At 40.0% G+C, this 15,688-nt stretch overlaps 1 protein-coding gene across 1 annotated transcript in view; it reads right to left on the reverse strand.

The window, feature by feature from the left end:
* LOC119725318 (serine/threonine-protein kinase 38-like) overlaps nucleotides 1–15,688 on the reverse strand; it is a 34,922-nt gene that overhangs the window by 2,055 nt on the left and 17,179 nt on the right. The window contains exons 3-9 of the mRNA XM_038196703.1: nucleotides 10,690–10,735; nucleotides 6,699–6,905; nucleotides 5,305–5,428; nucleotides 4,083–4,237; nucleotides 2,610–2,712; nucleotides 1,872–1,945; nucleotides 423–664 (exon numbers count right to left, since the gene is read on the reverse strand). Coding sequence (XP_038052631.1) covers nucleotides 423–664; nucleotides 1,872–1,945; nucleotides 2,610–2,712; nucleotides 4,083–4,237; nucleotides 5,305–5,428; nucleotides 6,699–6,905; nucleotides 10,690–10,735 — 951 coding nt within the window. The remainder of the gene's footprint in view (nucleotides 1–422; nucleotides 665–1,871; nucleotides 1,946–2,609; nucleotides 2,713–4,082; nucleotides 4,238–5,304; nucleotides 5,429–6,698; nucleotides 6,906–10,689; nucleotides 10,736–15,688) is intronic.

The raw sequence follows: 15,688 nt of genomic DNA on the forward strand, positions 1-15,688 counted from the left end.
GTCGTTGCAATAGTCTTTAAACATCACCAGTAAGAAAACCTCAGTTTCAAAGTTAAAAATATTCAACAAAGTCCTTTTGAAGGCCCGTCTTAAAAAAAAAAGGTTCACTTTATAAATCCTATTTGTTAGCCAAAGCAGGGTTGTTAATAAAGATATTGTGTACTTCAGTTGTTCCCTTACCTTACAATTTTCCGGCATCTGGAAATTGATCCATTTTATCTTTAGTGGAGTCAGGGAACCAGACTACTTTTTTTTGTTTTTTCTTGGTTTTTCAAGCATTGTCGAACAAAAAACTTCAAACATGTCAGTGTAACAAAATTTGATCTATTATACTAACCCCTCAAATAGTTCATTTCTGAAAATGACAGCAAAAGCCAATGATGTACATTCCCTTTAAGGGGTATCTGTGCTATGCTTTGTACCTCTGAATCATATCCCTTGATTCGGTCGATATCGGCACCTCCTCGGGAAACTGCAGCGTCTCTCTCCAGGTCATGACCTTACGGTAGGTCTCCTGGGGGGTCTCGGAGCAGAACGGCGGATAGCCAATCAGCATCTCGTACATGATGACACCTAGTGACCACCAATCGCAGACGTGGGTGTAGCCAGTTTGGACGAAGACCTCTGGTGCGATGTAGTCCGGCGTGCCCACGGTAGAATACGCCTGATGGCCAATAAAAAAAATGTTCTTCACATCTTTCAAACTTATTTGTTCAACAGCACTCAATTTTTATCAATCTGCATCTGATTTCGGCCACTGAAACCGAAATGTGAAGACAATTTTTTTCTGTGTATATAAGTATATCAGCTCACCCATACCGGAATTTGTATCCTTGTGGAGTCATTTCTTTGTTCTTGTGTACTAAAGTTACCGAGTTTGAACTTTGAAAGTGTACTTTCAAAATGCTCCTATTTTAACCAGAATAAATTTCCTGGACTGAAATCTGGACTTAATATCCCTTAGGCCCCCCCAAAAAAGTCTCCGGTTTCTGGTATGGAGCTTGCCCCAAAAGTGGTGCGGCGACGCGGCTTTTTTTTTTTTTTTTGACCTGTTTTTTTTTTTTTTTTTGGCTTCAAATGTCGGCTGATGACTGCAACTGGTGCCCGACTAAACTTAGTGCAAATATATGGGAGTCCAGAGAGGCCACATAAATCTTATTCTCGATCATAACCCCATCTAAAAACACGTTAAAATTGTGCAGCAGCAGAATTCCAGTCAAACCAGTGAGTTTGGCGGTTTTTAAACATCATCTTGTATTGAAAAAAAAACTTTTTCATTTTGCCGACGCGCATGGCTACGGCGACGCGCGCGCATACCATACACCGGAGACTTTTTTTTTTGGCCTTACATACATTGTAAAATACTTCAATTTGCGACAGACACACCTTGGAAATTCTCAGTTTTTGAGTAAAATCCATATATATCTATTTCGTGATAACCTTGTGGAGACGTATTCATCTATAGAAATTGCCCTGTGGAGACGTATACAATCTTTGTTCCCTATTGTGCGCATGTCTCCACTGGGTACCATGTACCAGATCAAAATAGCATCTCCTGGATTTGAAAATATAATTTTGCAGGATTGAGGATGAAGTTCCTAGCCCATAGGGCCTAGGGGGTTAAGGTTACGGCAACTTTTTTCCATTGTTGAAGAGTGTAATTAATGAAGCTCTTTTGGCAATTTTCTAAAACTCTTAACTGAAATTTTGCCTATCCGTCATTGCTAAACGCGATGAGCTAATACGAATCATAGGTTCTCATCTGTTCCAAACATTGATGTTATTTAAGCACAGTAAAGACGTGAAAATCCTCACCCAACAATGAGTAAAACACTTATTTCTGGTTATGACGACAGTATTCCGTCACTTACCAAGGCTCTTCTGTTTTTCTTCCAGCTTTCCATCTTCCGTTTGGAGTCTTTGGAATCCATGGGTTTGATGCTCGCTGCCGGAAACAAATGGTAAAATGTCGGTACAGTGAGAGTCAGTGCTGTATGTCAAGTACAACAAACCCTTAGTCACAAGTAAATCACCAGTCAATTCAGAAGGCCAGTCACAAAGTAACAAGGAATGAGCAATAACAAAGGAATTCCTTTGTCACAGTTAATTTGATTAAAGGGAATATACATCATTGGCTTTCACTGTATTTTTCAGAAATGAACTAGTTGAGGGGTTAGTATAATAGATCAAAATATTGTTACACTGACATGTTTGAAGTTTTGTGTCCGAAAATGCTCGAAAAAACCAAGAAAAACAAAACTGTTCAAGTAGTCTGGTTCCCTGACTCCACTAAAGATGAAATGGATCAATTTATAGATGCCGGAAAATTGTAAGGTAAGGGAACCAGTCTAGCTGGCCTGCACCCATTCATGAACATGAATTTCACAAATGGATGCAACTAGGCAAAATCCGTGCTGTGATTGGTTAACCTTACAGCAATCTACTTACCGCGTATTTGCATAAGAAAATGAATAATTCAACAAAATCAAGTTAGAAAAAAGCCTCGTGGCTTTGCCACTCGTGCGCACTGAATTAGACTTCGCTCCTTTCGCTCGCAGCTTTGCAACTCGGGGTGGGGTTAAAGGTGGGGTATTGGGCGGATGACTTACAGAAGTCCCTGGGATGTGCTCTGGATAGATCTCTGTAGAAGTCGGTCCGATGAGCCTTCTTAAGGCCAGTGCAGAGACCAAAATCTGACAGTTTAATGTGACCCTACAGGGAAAAACCAGTGAGAAAAACAGAGGTCATTACATTAGAAATTATGTACATGTATCTCAATTAAAGGGAATATACATCATTTGCTTTTGCTGTAATTTTCAGAAATGGATCGATTGGGGGGTTGGAAATATATAGCAAATATAGTTACACGACTTTTTTGAGGTTTTGGGTTCGAAAATGCTATAAAAACCAAGAAAAACAATCATTTTCCTGTAGTCTGGTTCCCTGACTTCCATATAAGAAGAAACAGAGCAGTTTACATACATTGGGGAATTGTAAGATCAGGGAACCAGTCTAGCTGGCTTGTACCCGTTCATAGGTGTGTAATCGATTACAAACAAGTGCGATGGTCAATTGGGGCCAGTATTTGGAAAAAAGCCAGTTTTTTCTAACGCTGATCGGCCGATCAGCGTTGGAAATTGATACAAAAATAGCACTTTTCTTGAAAATGACAGTATACCAGGTGTCATGATTTTACAGGATGCTTTACACTGTCATTCACTAACAGTCCAGCAAGGTATTTCAAAATGATTTGGTAGTTTTATTTTTTGATGTTTGCAAATGTTGTATTTTCCCTTTAACAATTGTTGACTGCTGTGATGAGGGAAATGACGTTTTTAACACCGGTGGGGCGCATACATGTATTTGCGCCCCGAGGGGGTTAAAAACGGCATATCCCACATCACAGCAGTCAACAATTGTTAATTGGGAGAACTGAAGGTTATCCTTTGATAACTGAAGGTTTTGATGTCCTGCCGGGCATGAGGCTGAGCGTTTGACGTTCTCATTTGCGCAAAGCTAGCACGCCGGCTGATTCCACATGCGCATGCAACGCGCACAACGAACGCAGGGCAAAGTCACCCAAAGTCTGCGTTTTTATAAACCAATGAAATGACAGTATCCAAGCACACGATGTAACAACACTATTTATGTATTTTGATAGACTTTATATCATAAATATATGCTGTTCCACTGTTTTTGCTCCTGTTGAAAAGGAAGTGATTTCTTTATAAATTTAACTGGGCCCAATTTCATAGCACTGCTTAACAGTAAGCAGAAAAGTTGTGCTTACTATAGCAGAAAATCATGCTGCTGCTTAAGCACTATTTCATGCTAACGGTTGCGCGCGGATGGAGATTTCTATTGTTACGCCACTGATTTAAGCAAAGTTTTCTTCTGGGGTTAAGCGTGCTTTTGCTGTGCTTACTGCTTAACGGTCCCTATGAAATAGACGGACACTCGGTAAGCACAAAGTCGGCTGTTAAGCAGCGCTATGAAATTGGGCCCTGACCTTGAGGTCTGTTGAAAGCCAACCTGTAATTAATTTCAGTGGTAATTTTTTTTCTTTTCCAGTTCCTGCTTACCTTGGGGTCCAGTAATAAGTTATCAGGCTTGATGTCGCGATGGATGAAGCCCAATTTGTGGATGGAATGAATGGCAAGGACCGTTTCGGCTACGTAGAACTGAGTGGCTTCCTCCGAGAGGGTTTCCTTGTTCATAAGTAGCGTCATCATATCCCCTGAAAATTTAAAACATTGAAATGGGTCAGAAGTTCTCCCAAGCTGGTTTGTACTCAACGCAAAAGCAAACGCGACGTCACAAGTTGTTTAGTTGTTTGGCTGCAAAATTTACTTAAGTTGAACACATTCCAACTCTGTATCCTCACGTGTGGTCTAGCGGTAGGGCACAGGATTCATGATCATGAGATTGTGGGTTCAAGCCCCACCGGCCATGCATGCTGTGCCCTTGAGTAAGGCACTTTACCTCAATTACTCCTCTCAACCCAGGGAACTGGCATTATTCCATGCTGGGGAGGTACGGTAACAGACTGACTGTGGAGGAGGTGTGGCGATCCCCCCACAGCAGCATTTCATGGACTCGAGTCTGACCCAATCGCTTTGAAAGACAGATGGCACCCCGTTGCTGTGAACACAGGTTCGTCCCCCTTTACCTAATCCTTTCCAAGAGATCCCGTTTGCTATTTCCAAGGTTTGCAGCATTGCTGATGTTGCTAGCATCGGGACATTGGGCGTGGGTACCCGGGTTCTCATAATTTACTTCAATAGGGTACCAGGTTCCAGTACTACCTGTAAACTACCCTGGTACCCCCTGGGCGTGGGTACCCGGGTAGTAATAATTTTACTTCAATAGGGTACCAGGTTCCAGTACTACCTGTAAACTACCCGGGTACCCCCTGGGCGTGGGTACCCGGGTACTCATAATTTTACTTCAATAGGGTGCCAGGTTCCAGTACTACCTGTAAACTACCCGGGTACCCCCTGGGCGTGGGTACCCGGGTACTCATAATTTTACTTCAATAGGGTACCAGGTTCCAGTACTACCTGTAAACTACCCGGGTACCCTCTGGGCGTGGGTACCCGGGTACTCATAATTTACTTCAATAGGGTACCAGGTTCCAGTACTACCTGTAAACTACCCGGGCACCCCCTGGGCGTGGGTACCCGGGTACTCATAATTTTACTTCAATAGGGTACGAGGTTCCAGTACTACCTGTAAATGCATGCCACTACTCAAACAGTAAATAAAGCTGTGGAAAATTTGATCATTTCTTGTGGATGGCCTTACCTCCTGGCAGAAACTCCATGATTAAGTAGAGATTGTGAGGGTCCTGGAAGGAGTAATACATCTTGACCACCCAGGGGTTGTCTGCTTCTACTAGTATGTCCCTCTCTGCCCTCACGTGTGCAACCTGGAGGAGAAAATTGTAGAGCCATAAGCAGAGTTTCTTAATCATTGGTGCATGGACTTAAAGCTCAATGTATATGTAACCCTTCAACAGTGACAAAGCATCTTAACATCGCAAAATAATTAAGTCCACACTCATTGGACGGGTCAGAATTTTGAATCTGATCGTCTTATGGTAATGTCATTTATACAGACCTTTTTGGATGTTGTTAGCTACAACATTTAGTTTGTTTAGAACTTACAGCATAGTTCGTTTAGAACTTACAGCAGGACTGTTCTCAACAGAACAAAAAGAAACTACTTAGCAAAGTTGATAACAAGCAGGACAAGTACTTTTCAGAACTAATATCTTCTAAGCAGTAGTTATTGCCACATGGCATTACCGCAAACCAAAACGATACCGATACCCCACCATGCAAAGCCTCAAATCTTATACTAGCTACATTTTGATACCCAGTTTGCTACCAAAGACTGTTTTTAAATCATCCAAGATTAACAACGGTTTATGAAAAATTATGCAGTTTGAACGGTTGCAAATTGAAAGAGTACGCAAGTGGAAATTGCTGCGTGACAATGTTACACTGCCCGAAACAAACAGCAGGGAATACCGATTGCACAGTGCTTGCATGCATGGGAGCATAGCACGCTAATTTAATTACCCGCACTTTGTACCGGTGTCACATGAAAATCCGACTCCTATGAAAATCGGACCCCTATTTCCCTATTATTGGTTGATCCCTCGCACGTGACAGGTCACTCTCCCGAAACGATCCTAAAAATAGCATAGTATTGTACTCACGCGTGCGCAGTACTACCAATGAGTCCACATTTCATGGAGTCGGATATTCACGCTACACTGCCACTGTTTAGTTGATAGGGCCCAATTACAGGCATGTGTGGTATATGCTTAGCAATTTCTCCTCGCGTAATATTTAAATTTGGGAAGTACAACGTTTAGTTTTGGGGTTTCAGGAGCTTCAGCGCTTGCGCTCTCATTATTTCTTACACAGTGTTCCCAAGTGAGGTATCAAATTGCACCGGAAATTTTCATGACAAAACGTACATTTCAGATTTTTTTTGTTCATAGAGAAATGCCCAAACAAGGATGATTATAAAAAACTGCTTAGTTTCTTTTTGTGCCGTGTGTACATCACATGGCATTTAGACAGGCAACAAGTCTGCTCAGCACTTTGTGTGCTTTACAGCGCTCCAAGAAAATAACCCACACAGTACTGTGGTATTTGGGCAACGCTAGACTTCCACCAGCCCCTCACCTGCTCCTTCTCGTGCATGTCGGCCTTGCGGAGAATCTTCATGGCGTAGATGTGACCCGTGTCCTTCTTCTGGACCAGCCGCACCTCGCCGAAGGCCCCGCGACCTATGACCTTGATGGAGTCAAAGTCGTCGACCCCGAGCCGCGACCTCTTGAGGCGAAGGAACTCGGTTTCCTTCAGCGCATGCTGGTTTCGCTTCTCCCGTTTCTATCAGAAATGAAAAAATGAGGAACTAAATAGTGCAGAAGTATTTACAGAAATCTATACATTGGACTTTCAGTTTAAGCAGAAACCAATCAGTAAATAACAATACAGGGTGAGTAAAAAAAAACGAAACCCAAATGTTAGGACCATTGTTTTAGTGAAGTTCTTCATGTAGCACTTTGAAAATCTAGGATATGAAAGCCCAATTCATAAGCTTTCTTTTTTTACAAGAATCATTTAAATCACTCATGTATTTTTTAAGTTACGGAATTTTAAACACAACCACCGTTTTGAGGTTCTGTCCACGGATCACAAAAAAGTTCAGTGTTCTTTCAGAAAACGAAAAAAAATCACATAGGGATGTGTGTGAATTGTTTTCGTTTTGCTGAAAGAACGCAAACCTTTTTGGGTGATCCATGGACAGAACTTCAAAACGGTGGTTGTGTCTAAAATTCCGTAACTTGAAAAGTACATGAGTGATTTGAATGATTCTTGTACTGAAAGAAAGTTATGAATTGGGCTCTCATGTCCCAGATTTTGAAAGTGCTACGTGCAGAACTTCAATAAAACAATAGTCCCGACAGTTAGGTTTTGTTTTTTTGTACTCACCCTGTATAGATTGTAAATACATTGTTTATATGTACTTCTGCAGTCAGTAGACTTTGTACTTGAATTAATGTGGGCTAGGCTTTGTAAATACTACATGTATGTGAATGCAAAAGAAAAGCAATACCATTACATCAACTGCTTCAGTTTTGTCGTGTGACTTGCTTTTTCTATTTTGCTTTGAGTACAAATCTGCCTTCAAGGACTAGTTTACAATTTCCAAAATTAACTCGGAAAGAGTTCCATACCTGGGCCCAATTTCACGGCGCTGCTTAACAGTTAGCGGAAAGGTTGTGCTTAGCATAGCAGAAAAATTTGCTAACATTCAGCACTATTTCACGGCGTGAATGTGCTTAATGGTCGCGCGTGCATGGAGATTTCTATTGTTACATGTACGTCACAAAGTTAAGCAACTGTTTCCTCTTAAGTTAGCGTGCCTTTTGCTGTGCTTATGCTTACGGTCTCCATGAAATAGACGGAGGCTCTGTTAGCAGAAAACCGTGTGCTTAGCAGCGCCATGAAATTAGGCCCTGGGGCCAATTTCATAGAGCTGCTTAAGCACAAAATTTGCTTAAGCACAAAAACGTCTTGCTTAATAAAATCAGGTGACCGGCCAAAACTCCATGCAATTGTTATGCTAAGTAAACAACAGCTAAATACCAGTCACAAGCAATGTACATCACATGGAGTTTTGGCCGGTAACCTAATTTTACTTAGCAATGTTTTTTCGTGCTTAAGCAAATTATCTGCTTAAGCAGCTCTATGAAATTGGGCCCTGGACATCACTTGTCACCCTGTGCACAAACCCTATGAGACTGGTCTGTAAAATTCCAAGTGTTTTCTCCATAAATGCTTCGATATAATTTCCCTGCTAAATTTGACTTTTTAGAGCATGTTATCGCTTTCTGATGGCTGATATGTTACTGAAGGGAAAAATAAGTGATCTCCATGACTGAAATTCTTCCCATTGACTCTTTGGATGTGCTAAAGAACTAATTGGGAAAGGTGGAACAAATTGGAAATTAATTAACACTAAGAAAATTAATAAACAATAAGACAGTAAGTGTACACATGTAATTTAAAGGGAATATACAACATTTGCAAACATCGAAAAATAAAACTACCAAGGTTTTGCGAAATACATTAATAGGATGTTGGTAAATGACAGTCTAAAGCATCCTGTAAAATTATGGCACCTGGTGTGAAGTCATTTTCAAGAAAATGGAATTTTTGTAAAATTTCCAGCGGTGGTCGGCCGACCACCGTTGGAAAAACCTAACTATTTTTCAACTACTGCTCCAAATTTACCATTAATTCAGTCCAAATTTTGTTTGCTATTGGTAACATGTTCATGAACGGGTGCAGGCCAGCTACATTGGTACCCTTGCGTTACAATTTTCCGGCATCTGTAAATTGATCCATTTTATATTTAGTGGAGTCAGGGAACCAGACTACTTGAACAGTTTTGTTTTTCTTGGTTTTTCCAGCATTTGCGAATACAAAACTTCAAACATGTCAGTGTAACAATATTTGATCTAATATACTAACCCCTCAAATACTTCATTTCTGAAAATTACAGCAAAAGCCAATGATGTACATGTATATTCCCTTTAAAAAGGAAAAACACACAATTTGATTTCTGCACTTTTTTACACTCAGTGCAAACAATGTGCAACATGTGACTTGTAATGTTTAGTTAGCTGTTTACTTGTCATGCTCAAGCAGTGTGCGTGAAGCCTTGTCATTTTTCTTTTTCGAGGAAGAATATTAACATCCAGTAGCAGCCTTATCTTGTCATCACCTTAGCAACGACACAATAAAGTGCAGCCAGCACACATGCATGTGTGACCCACATCAAATAATGTATCCGGGATGATATCAAAAAACAAATAGTATAAAGTTCACAAACATAATGGACATACCGTATATGCACTGATGTAATGTACATATTCATGAAGTCTACATGCACATGCCGATAACTGCACTTTTTATGTGTACACAAAAATCTCAGTAAAGACTAAAAGTAAGGCTATTTTCCATGTTAGGCCAAAAAAAAAATAATATTCGGTCTTTGGTCAGACCAAAGTTCCGGAATTGACGCGGCCACGCGGCTTTTTTTTTTTTTGCTTTTAGTTTTTTTTATTCTTCAAGCTTGGATTGTACAGACAAGGTGGGGTACTATTTTGTTTTTTTTTGGTGTCCTCATGTACACTGGTGTCCTCCATAATTTGCCTTGGTGCTTTCGATCATTTACCTTGGTGCAATTAGCCATTCCTTGGTGCTCTTTGGTAAAAAAAATTGAGGTGCGGAAATAGAGGGCGCTGTTGGAGCTACCGCGGAACATTTTGGGGAAAAAAAAGATTGACGCGCATGATTAAAATCGACGCGCGCGCTGACCAGAGACCGACTTATTTTTTTTTTGGCCTTAGATGAAGCTTCTTGTTACAATTTCCCCTTTTGGGAGTTGGGACAAAAAAAAAAAAACCAATACAATTGCCTTAAAATTTGTCAATTTGACACACATCATAGTTTAGAATTCCAGAAACTTTGCATAATAAATGTACTGATTTCTGTATGTTTTAATCTAAACATTTTTTTTAAAATATATACCAAAACAGCTTAAAGGGAATATACAACATTTGCAAACATCGAAAAATAAAACTTCCAAGTTTTTACGAAATACCTTACTAGGATGTTGGAAAATGACAGTCTCAAGCATCTTGCAAAATTATGGCACCTGGTGTGAAGTCATTTTCAAGAAAATGGTATTTTTGTATGCATTTCCAATGGTGGTCAGCCGACCAGCGTTGGAAAAACCTAACTATTGTTCAACTACTGCTCCAAATTTAACATTATTTCAGTCCAAATTCTGTTTGCTATTGGTTACATGTTCATGAACGGGTGCAGGCCAGCTAGACTGGTTCCCTTGCCTTACAATATTCCATCATCTATAAATTGATCCATTTTATCTTTAGTGGAGTCAGGGAACCAGACTGCTTGAACATTTTTGTTTTTCTTGGTTTTTCCAACCTTTTCAAACACAAAACTTCAAACATGTCAGTGTAGCAATATTTGATCTATTATACTAACCCCTCAAATAGTTCATTTCTGAAAATTACAGCAAAAGCCAATGATGTACGGTACACTCCCTTTAAAAAAACAAGCCTCAACTTCCGCATACCTCTTCTTCTGAAAGCCCTGAGATTGATTCCTCCAACTTCTTTTGTCTGTAAAATGAACAAAATGAACAAAGGACGCAACATTATATCAACAAATCAGTTTGTCAAATGAAAACAGTCCAGATTTTCGTACAAGGAAATAATGTCAAATTCTTTTCAAATTTGTCAGAGAAAATTACTTTGCTGATAGGTGCACTGTTTACATATATACATGTGTACACGAACTTCTAATGCATGTCAGAACTCATGCACCCTTACTGTTTTTCCCAGGATTCTCTTCAATTCTCCCAAATCCATTGCTGCCTTGGCCGTGCAAGAATTCCATGGCACATGCTAGGGGAGGGGGGGGGGGGGGGGAGGCAGGTACCATCTTCCAATGGGGGCGCTGTTCAAATCGTCGATCGTGCACGCCATCGGATAGATTGCGCTTTTCAGGGCGGCACAATGGACCGATCCAGTAAGCTCCGTCCAGTGCGCACGTGGGCAAATTAACACGTGCTCCTCTCCAATGCCACACTGCATTTTCCTTCCGCGCGCATCATACGCGTGTGCACACATGTCGGACTTTAGTGCACGCACGTCGGACATAAATCACGGCTGTGATTGGTCAGAACACCATGGGGCGGTGCTTACTGGATCGGTCCATTGCCGACGGTCGCACCAAATGACAGAAAGGGCACTCGTAAAAGGCCGCTGGTAAAAAAGGGCACTTGGTTTTTGGTTTTTTTTAAAGGCACTTGTTAAAACAAAACGGGCACTTGTTTAAAACAATAAAAGGGCACTATTCACAATAGGGGGGGGGGGTAAACTGCTGGTGAAAAAAGGGCACTCGCATGGAAAAGGGCAACCTGTACAAAATATTGGGGGGGGGGGGGGAAAATCCCCCCCCCACACCCCTGACGATGCACTATATGGCACGAAGTACCCACAACTTCTTGTATTCTAAATGTGCTTTAACTTGTAGCGTTTTCACTTGAGCGTCAGGGGCCGACGATATTACGTTAATTCAAATGTCCGTTCCAGTGGTCTCCCCCAACTCTCCCTTTGTAACCGTTAAAGGGAATATACAACATTTGCAAACATCGCAAAACAAAACTACCAAATTTTTACGAAATACCTTACTAGGATGTTGGTAAATGACAGTCTAAAGCATCCTGTAAAAGTATGGCACCAGGTGTGAAGTCATTTTCAAGAAAATGGTATTTTTGTATGCATTTCCAACGGTGGTCGGCCGACCACCGTTGGAAAAACCCAACTATTTTCAACTACTGCTCCAAATTTACCATTTTTTTAATCCAAATTTTGTTTGCTATTGGTTACAAGTTCATGAACGGGTGCAGAACAGCTAGACTGGTTCCCTTACCTTACATTTTTCTGGCACCTATAAATTGATCCATTTCATCTTTAGTGGAGTCAGGGAACCAGACTACTTGAACTGTTTTGTTTTTCTTGGTTTTTCCAGCATTTTTGAACACAAAACTTCAAACATGTCGGTGTAACAATATTTGATCTATTATACTAACCCCTCAAATAGTTCATACCTGAAAATTACAGCAAAAGCCAATGATGTACATGTACATTCCCTTAAGGGGAGGGGGATTGGGCGCAGAGTCATATTCACTAATTTGACGCATTCCTCAAGCACGGTCATTTATTCAAAAACTGCTTGAGGCATTAATAACTTCCACACATTTAAGTCACTGACTTGGTATGCTTGGACCACAGGCAGGTCAAACGTATTACGTTTACCTGTTTGTGCCCAGGGATAAATTTAGACATATCACGCTCATTATATACATGTAGTATGGTTTCAGTGCACACCTAGTGGTTCACGGCAGAAAAGGTCACTTGCATACGTGTACCATTCACTGTACATGACATGTATAATGCTGTAGTTATGAAACTAGTACACACAATGAATGAGCTCAACTGATATTGTCATATTCATTCATGTCAAACAGAAGCTTGTGCGTGATTTTTATCTCACGAGTTTTATTTATTTGCTTATGTTTCCGGTACCGGTCCATCATGTGATGTACATATTTACGAGTAATACTTTCAGAATTCTTTTCCAAACTTGTTTATTGTGACTTTACCGTACGTATTAACGAAGAGTCTAATAACATGAATATACATGTATGTATGCATATGTACGTATTAAAGGGAATATACAACATCTGCAAACATTGGAAAACAAAACTACCAAATTTTTTCGAAATAGCTTACTAGGATGTTGGTAAATGAAAGTCTCAAGCATCCTGTAAAATTATGGCACCTGGTGTCAAGTCATTTTCAAGAAAAGTGGTATTTTGTGTAAATTTCGAACGGTGGTCGGCCGACCACCGTTGGAAAAAGCTAACTATTTTTTCAACTACTGCTCCAAATTTACCATTTTATTCAGTCCAAATTTTGTTTGCTATTGGTTACATGTTCATGAACGGGTGCAGGCCGGCTAGACTGGTTTCCTTATCTTACAATTTTCCGGCATCTATTAATTGATTCATTTCATCTTTAGTGGAGTCAGGGAACCAGACTACTTGAATCTTTTTGTTTTTCTTGGTTTTTCCAGCATTTTCGAACACAAAACTTCAAACATGTCAGTGTAACAACATTTGATCTATTACATGTATACTAACCCCTCAAATAGTTCATTTCTGAAAATGACAGCAAAAGCCAATGATGTACATGTACATTCCCTTTAAACCTTGACCTAAGTAAATTGTGCAGTACCAAGGCCGCTTTTTGATTTACAAATTTGCTTTTGTCTCTTTTACAGAACTGCATTTACATGCCAAACAAGTTTAAATCTAGAATTCTAACATAACACTTGTACCGTACCTGTACCTGTTCACTATAGGATCCAATTTCTCTGGGTTTGTTCATGAAATCCACCTCAACATTTGAAAGTAAACTTTGTTCGACCACACACAGTTGGGGAACTGATTTTTAATGAATACCAGATAGTACACAAAGCCAAAACGAATCAATCTCCCACCGCTGTGCACACAAGTAAATTCCCAAGCCCCAGCATGGGTCAAGCCATTCCATATGTGCGGGCAAAATAAACATCCGACTTTTGTTTACAGTATGTCTCTCCGGCCCCCTCCTTTTCTTTTCATGCCCCGCCCCTCCAATCTGAAACAAAAACTGGTGACTCATGATCGATGTCATTTTAAAGGGAAGATACAACATTTGCAAACATCAAAAAACAAAATGATCAAATTATCACGAAATACCTTACTGAATTGTTGAGGACTGACAGTCCAAATCATCCTTTAAAATCGTGGCTCCTGGTGTGCTGACATTTTCAAGAAAAACTGTATTTTTCCAACGCTGGTCGGCCGACCAGCGTTGGAGAAAACTGGCTTTTTTTTCAAAAACTGTCCCTAAGTTTTCATATTTAGTTATTCTGACTTTTCTTTGCAATTGATTACACACCTGTGAAGGGGTACAAGCCTGCTAGACTGATTCTCTGAGCCTACAATTCCCCACGTGTATTAATTGCTCTGTTTCATTTTAAGTGGGGTCAGGGAACCAGACTACAAGGACATGATAGGTTTTCTTGGTTTTTCCGGCGTCTACAAGCCCAAAACGTGAAACAAGTCAGTTTAACAATATTTTCTATAACATACTAATCCTCCAAATCCATTTATTTCTGAAAATTACAGCAAAAGCAAATGTTGTACATTCCCTTTAAAGGGACATCCTGGAATGCACCCAATTGGGCTAAAAATGCATTTTTAACGAAATCATGTTAATAGGAAAGAACATGTAAAAGTAGGATATGAACGTCCACATTGACTATCCTTTAAAAAGTGGGCCTTTTTGTGTAATTCTTGCAAGAACCATGCGAGAACATGTTGGGGTACTAGTCTTGATTCAAGCCACACATGTTCCACTCAGTGCATCGCATTCTGCGGACGTGCGACAAACAACATTTGTGTATTTGTGCTGTGTTTATTATGTCATGGTTCACAGTGTCAGGTACACGCATACTGGAATTTGTATTCTTGTGGAGACATTTCTTTGTTCTCGTGTAGTACAGTTTTCGAGTTTGAAAGTGAAGTTTCAAAATGCTCTTATTTTAACCAGAATTAATTTCCTTGGCTGAAATTCGGACTAAATATCCCTTTTCTAAAACTCTTCCATTTGCGACAGATCAACCAACCTTGGAAATTCCTAGTTTTTGAGTAAAATCCATATATCTATTTTGTGAAATTCTTGTGGAGACGTATTCATCTATAGAAATTGTCCTGTGGAGACGTATACAATATGTGACCTGTTCTGTCAAAAGCAGACGCTTCTGGGCAGAGGTTGAAATTGAGATAGGGCCAAAAAACGCTGTGGGGGGTGATTTTTATCGATTTTCAAATTTTTGCATATTTGTAATCCTGAACATGTCTAAAATATATTATAAAAGTTTGAAACCCTAATTTGAACTCTACATATACTATTTTTGATGATTTTGATAAGGTATATCAGTTAAAGAAATAACTGTTTTGTGACGTTCGTGGCCATTTTCTCTGTTTTCTACTTTTCGACATAATGAACTTCAAAATAGCATAACTCTGCCCAGGAATGACCGGTTTCAAAAATTAAACCACCTATTAAAAGGAAAAAGAACATATTTAACGATATGTAAAAATATCATTTTCAACCTTATGCCCAGAAAAGTCTGATTTTGACAGAACAGGTCACATCTTTTGTTCCCTATTGTACACGCGTCTCCAGAGGGTATGGTGTACCAGAACTGACATACATGTACATTGAATTGACACTGCTGGAAATAGGTATGCGTATGGCACAAAATGGCCGCCGCATCAGAAGTAAACAACCGGGATTTTTCATCTTCTCTCAGGAACAGTGCGACATTAGAGTTTCCTTTTAACCATACCTTTGAAACAGGATAAGTCAACAATCCAAAACGTAAAAGTTTCGGGGATTTCAGGCCGGAATGCCCCTTTAAGTGGCCGAGAAAAAAACAAACAGCAGTGATCTAAA

This window comes from Patiria miniata, unplaced genomic scaffold, assembly GCF_015706575.1.
Source record: "Patiria miniata isolate m_02_andy unplaced genomic scaffold, ASM1570657v1 HiC_scaffold_1, whole genome shotgun sequence".
Classification (NCBI taxonomy): Eukaryota; Metazoa; Echinodermata; class Asteroidea; order Valvatida; family Asterinidae; genus Patiria; species Patiria miniata.